The sequence below is a fragment of the Rhagoletis pomonella genome, unplaced genomic scaffold (genome assembly GCF_013731165.1).
Source record: "Rhagoletis pomonella isolate Grant_MI unplaced genomic scaffold, Rhpom_1.0 Rhpom_scaffold_00007, whole genome shotgun sequence".
Taxonomy (NCBI): domain Eukaryota; kingdom Metazoa; phylum Arthropoda; class Insecta; order Diptera; family Tephritidae; genus Rhagoletis; species Rhagoletis pomonella.
This window is the reverse complement of record NW_023458561.1, coordinates 24103082-24109525: the sequence shown is the minus strand read 5'-3', so window position 1 is coordinate 24109525 and position 6444 is coordinate 24103082. Positions and strand designations below refer to the sequence as shown.

The 6444-nt window shown below is 31.4% G+C and overlaps 1 protein-coding gene across 1 annotated transcript in view; it reads right to left on the bottom strand.

Moving 5' to 3' along the window:
- LOC118743741 (homeobox protein orthopedia) overlaps positions 1 to 4739 on the bottom strand; it is a 9352-nt gene extending 4613 nt beyond the window's left edge. Inside the window, exons 1-2 of the mRNA XM_036476503.1 lie at positions 4520 to 4739; positions 4105 to 4230 (exon numbers count right to left, since the gene is read on the bottom strand). Of these exons, the coding sequence (XP_036332396.1) occupies positions 4105 to 4230; positions 4520 to 4595 (202 nt within the window). The 5' untranslated portion in view covers positions 4596 to 4739. The remainder of the gene's footprint in view (positions 1 to 4104; positions 4231 to 4519) is intronic.
- Positions 4740 to 6444: the final 1705 nt, after the last annotated feature.

Below are 6444 nucleotides of genomic sequence, written 5' to 3'. Positions count from 1 at the left end.
AAAAAAGGGAAATTGAAAATTGCTTCAGTCAATATGAAAATCTTCACGCTCAAGTACCGTGATCTACATACAAAAATAACAACAAAAGAAATTAGAATTCTAAAGAAAATAAATATCAAGGTATGCATCGAGATTTCATAAACTGGTCTCCAAAATATCAATTAGCGCTGAAATGCGAAAGCAAATAGCAACTGAACTGTCGCCAAGCAAACAAATAACGATTACTGTGTACACATATGTATGTACATATGTCGATATGGCTTATATGGAGCACTGTCCTCTAAGGCTAACATACTTGGGGCGATGTCAGCAGCTATTGCTCGTAGCCTTGCACTTTTCGGTGATATGTACCTTTTTTATTCTTTGTATCTATTGGAATTGTGTCAACAGCAAACTGTCGCTAATTTTATTGACAAATATTCAAACCTATGGCTGTTAAACTTTTTTATTGTACTACATATTTATTTTTTTTTTTTTTGCAAACGTTTTTGGAGCGAATCAAATTGCGCAAAAGTCGTGTCTAATGAATTCTCAAGAAAACTCGTTTTTTTGTATAAAAGTTTTGTCGCATTCGCTAATTTATAAAAAAATGGAAAGGTGTAAAATATGTACGTGGAGTAAATGCATACAAATAAAATCTGGAATATCATTGATTGACTACTCCGCGACCACGAGTGAAAATATTAATATGTTATTATTTGCTTTTTTGATAGGCGATATCACGACGTGTGGAAAATTTTGTCCACTCAAAAATTTCGCTTGTTTACTCAATTAAACATTTATGATTCAATAGCAGTATGCCCAGCAAGGTGTAATTTTTTACCTATTTCAAACTTGTCGTACACAGGCTCTTTCTGTTACCACATAGGATTTACATATACAGTATCGGTCATATCTATAGCACGCCATTTCAAGGTGATATTGTGTGTCACTTATGTTTATTTATTAATTTTTAAGAATTTTCAATTAAAATATAGTTCATTCTCAGACAAACCCGATACAAACCCAAGCTTAATAATTTGTAGCAAGCTACAAAAAAGTACAATCAATTTTCACATAAATTTCAAGCTTTTTTCTCGGAAGTTTTAGAATTTTTTTTGAGTACACAGTTTTTTAGCCCCTTCAATTTTAGTCTGATAATATGCAAATTTGAAGTGGCTACGAATTACCGTTAATTTTTTTTAATTTTTTTTGTCGCATTGGCTTCCATACAATGAATAAACTCAATTTATTTGTATATGGAAGAAATCCGCAACACCTTTGGCGAAAAAAATTCTAACACTTCCGAGAAAAAGGTTTGAAATTTAGGTGAAAATTTGTTGGGCTTTTTTTTAGTTTTCTACAAATTGTTACACATGGGTTTGTATGGGGTTTGTCTGAGAATGAACTGTATTTTAATTGAAAATTCTTAAAAATAAATGAATAAACATAAGTGGCACACAATATCACTTTAAAATGGCGTGGTATAGATATGACCGATACTGTATGTATGCCACTGCTGTATTACACTATATAACAAGGCTTTTGTCCCTGGGTTGTAATTGTTATTTCCTAGTCAGTTAGGTCCCAAAAGTATAGAAAACAGCTATTGTCGCAAGATAACTTTGCTTTTGTGACCATGGCAGAACTACGGCAAAATGGGCTGCAGGATGTCTCTCAAACTCCATATTCTGGATGCACATCTTGACAAATTCAAGGAGAACATGGGAGCATATTCAGAGGAGCAAGGCGAGCGCTTCCATCAGGATATAATGGAATTTGAGCGGCGATACCAAGGACAATACAATGAGAACATGATGGGAGATTACATTTGGGGATTGATTAGAGAAAGTGACTCGCAGTTTAAACGCAAATGTCGAAAAACCACCCGCTCCTGATTTACTTTTATGTTTTTGGTTTTCTGAAGTTTTAATAAAATTTAGTTTTGATTTATATGTGCTGTTCTGTATGATTTTCTCTGTAGTGAAAGACTCAAACACGTTTTTCTCATAATTTTAGCATATTTTAATGAATCACATTGTCCTGGTCACAAAAGCAAAGTTTCCGAGGAATATTAGGTGGTTTCCATACTCTTAAGGCATAACAGACTAGGAAATAACAATTAAATCCCAAGGACTGAGAAATTTTTTTTTTTTGTTACTTAGTGTTATCTTTCGGCTTAACAGCACAAAGAAAGCTTGACGTCAAAAAGCTGCTATCTCAACAGACTGTCAGCATCCTTGTCGAATCTCAACCTGCTCACTTTCAAGATAAAAAAGACCCGAAAACTTTATCTGAAAGTTAGGTGTCTTACGGAAGGCTTCAATACTAGCGTAAACTCCAGTAAGCTAGGATAAGATGGCTAAAATACACTTACAGTGGCGGTCAAAAATGGATGAATAGTGTTTAGTTTTTGATAATTACAATGTTTTTCAACCCATAATTTTGTTCATATTTTTTTATAAAAATATGGTTCATATGGAAATAAGTGCAAAACGCCGTCAACAAAAAAAATAATAATATAAAAATTAATGCGATTTTATAGCCGCTCAAGACTTGCACTCATTTTACTAGAATTTTATAAGCTTGTTGTTTAGATACCAATTTTTGGAATTTTTCTAAGTTGTGCACAAAATTGGAAGTGTGATTTATATAGTTTTTGTTAAAGCCTGAACCATATTTTTTGTTTAAATATAAAAAGAATTTTTGCTTGAAAAACATTGTAAATATTAAAAACGAAACACCATTCATCCATTTTTGACCGCCACGGTAAGTTATGGAGGGATAACTTTTCCGTCCTTCTAAATAGCATCAGGCTTCAAAACAGCGGTCAAAGTGAACCTGAGCCCTGCGGGCTCATTGAACCACAATAGTGAGGTACGAATAAAAATGCCGCGGCTGAAAACAACAAATCTGGAGCTTACATTCAAACAGTTGAACTATTTAATTTATTCGGCGAAGGGTTGGTAAGGCGCAGGCTGAATACGCATGGCAGTATGCATGCCTGCAAACTGGACCTTAACAGGGCAATTCTGGCTAAGATTAAAAAGTCTTTCGTAAGACAAATGAAAGACAGATGACAAGGAAGTCCGAAAGACCTTTGTTATTCTGAAAAAAAGCTGTCTCGTTCACCACTCGTGGTGAAAAGCTATTTTGAGAGAAAGTACTAGTACATATTTAGTTCGCCGGAGAGGATTGTTTTTTAATTTTTTTTTAATCTACATGTTTTTCATTCTTTAATATAAAAAATCTATTTTTTAATTTAAATTTTAGAAACATATTTTATTTTTCAAAAAAGGTAATTAAATTTTATTCGTAATTTAATTGTCTTTAATGTTTTGGTTTGTTAATGTTTTAAAAAGAGTATTTTTTTTATTTAATTAAATTTTTGGGAACTTATTTTTTTACTTTTTTTCTTTTAGTTTTTAATTAAATTTGCATATAATTTTAAAATTTTATTGTTTTAAAACGAAAAATATATTTTTTATTTGAATATATTTTTAATATAATTTAATTGTTAAGTACTGGGTCATTCCATGTGAAAGTGGAAAACGTCATACATTTTACAATGCCCTAATGATCTCTATTTCAGTAGTAACCTCTTTTTAAATAACTAATCAGTTGACGGATATTAAAAAAATAAAAAGAAGTAATTTTTATCTATGGAAACTTCTACTTCATGCATAATTACTTTATACCAGTTACGAGGACATGTCCCACCAGTCACAAATTTAAATATTTCTCAATATTTATATGAAGCTTATATAAGCTTAATTTTTATTGAAAACGAAAGCGTATAGTTCATATTTTACAACACAAAAATATCTTACCCGAAAATTAAGTGTTTTGGATAAAATTCATCTTTGAGTGCACAAAGGTAAAATAGAGTTATTTTCAGTGTCCCACCCACCAGTTATTCAAATGATAGTTACATAAAACTGAGAAATCGTTTTGTATTTTTCTTAAAGGAATTTTATACATTAGCCATGTTCTATGTAAACAATATCTTTCGCTGCTGTATAATTTCCGGCGACATAGTTATAATACGTAAGTAAAAATTAAATTGTTATTTGAAAAAAAATAAAAAAATAAAAATACAATGAAAGTTTTTTTAATTTAACGTACCTAAAGCGTTTAATCCATAATGCTGATAACTGCCAGCACCCATTGCAGAACCAATGTTAATACCCGAATTAAGACCACTATTTATTGTAGATGAAAGCGGCGAAGATTGATTAAGTTGACCAAACCCTTCATAAAGTTTAGTAATTGCAACATTAATGTTAGATAGATGATTTTTGTAGTTAAAGTACAAATAAAATGTGGAAGAAAAAGAAAGAAGAAAAAGAATAGATGAAAGCAGGTTAGTCGACTGTTAGATTAACTAATCAAATCAAATAATTAATTTGCCTACTCGTAATTAGTTCTAAAATTATTGTAGTCTACAAAATTCCAAAATAGGTACATACATATATACATACATACAAACTATAAATTCCTCTCATCTTGCAGTTATGTACATCAATCAACTGACACTCACCTGCAGTCATCGGATTTACGCCCACGCCCCAACGATCACCACCAAACATGCCGGTTCCACAGAGACCCTCACCCATGGCAATATTGGTAATGTTGGCGCCGAATGGTGGCAAACCGTGCGAAGGCAATAGTGCGCCTGGTGTGCGGAAGACATTTGTTGTCTTCTTGCGCTTCTTCCACTTGGCGCGGCGATTTTGAAACCAAACCTGGAATGTAGAAAATTGGTTTCATGTACAACATAAAATATGTGAGTACTCGTAATATTCAAAGTGTATTAGGAGAAATCTATTAAGTTAATCAGTTGTGGAATTCGCATAAAGATAAATGCTCGTATGCCTGAAAGCAGGGACCGAACATAACGGTTATTGGTGAAAATTATCATGGAAAACTTCACCATGAAGGAAATGCTTTACAACTAAGTGATACATACCAATCGATTTCTTTTTTCACCAAGACTCAAATTTGAAAATAAATTTTTATTTGCAATTCTTATGCAAAGTTAAAAAAATAACAATTATTTTTGATTTTTATATTAAAAATCTAAAATAACAATTATTTTTGATTTTTATATTAATACGGATTATTCTCTGATAACAGTTATTGACGACTTTTATTTAAAAAAGTCATCAATATGAATCAGTCGCCGACTTTTATTTTTTAAATCATTCGTATAAAAGTCATTAACATTTTTCGCAGTTAAGAAGGTGTTGAGAAACAAAAGTTTACTAAGACTTATGCAAATGACTTTTATTAGTATGAATTAAAAAGTATAGGTCAGTGACTGATTTTTGTTCACGACTTTTATAAATAAAAGTCTTCGATAACTGTTATCTAAGACATTTAATTTAAAAATCAAAAATAACTGTCATTTGCAGATTATTTAGATAAAAATTAAAACTAATTGTTATTTTGGATTTATAAAGTAAAAGTCAGAAATAGCGGTTAATTAAGACATATACTATGCATGTATGTATGTGCATTTATTTAGGAGTACATACATTCATACAAATTTATGTACATACATCAGTGTATGATTGCGCCATTGTTCAACAAGCTGAGATAACATAACTTTAATCAAGATCAATTACCGGCCTCGACATGACCAGCAGTAGCCAACTAACTACAAACAACTCTAACAATATGTTTTACAATAAATAATCACCATTCATACCCAGATGCGAAATTGTATGTACTTGTAGCAACATACTAGTTTGTGCGAACCTATGTATGTACATACGTAACTAGATACATTGTACATATGTATGCGTGTATGTACAAAGTGATGCAAAATCTTGTAATCCCATACAATCCTTAACCCATCCACCGCAAATCGTCACTCAATCAACCAAATAAACATCGTTGTATAAGAAACATACAGGTGTGTTCATGTGTATATACATACCTTAATATACATATATACATATGGGTCAATCCATGTTAAAACGACCAAATCTGGTATCCTATCCATTAATAGAACGCTTGCTGAAGTAAATTTTTGTCAAGGTCGCCACAAGTTCAAATTCAGAAGATTCGTATTGCATTTTCAGGTTTATTCAATAATTTTTTTCCTACTTAGTCTTCAACTAACCACGAACCTGACGTGATGGAGGCTAGCTAACCTCGGATTCGCATTCAGCGTGTCGAATAACATAGGGATTTATAGGTTTGGTTTGATATGGAGAAACTTTTTTTTGTAAAACTGTGTTATTATAGCTATAAAAATGGTTCTGTATCGGTTTGAAGATGATATTTAGGGCTAATAAGGAAAATTATATGTAGGTATACAAAAATTTAGAGAATTTTGAAATTATGAAATCGTTGAAGAAAAAACTTGTAAAAAATGTTGACTAATCTTTTTATAAATCACAAAAAAATCACAACAAAATATACATCACAAAATTTCCTGAAATTTTCAAGGTGTTTTTT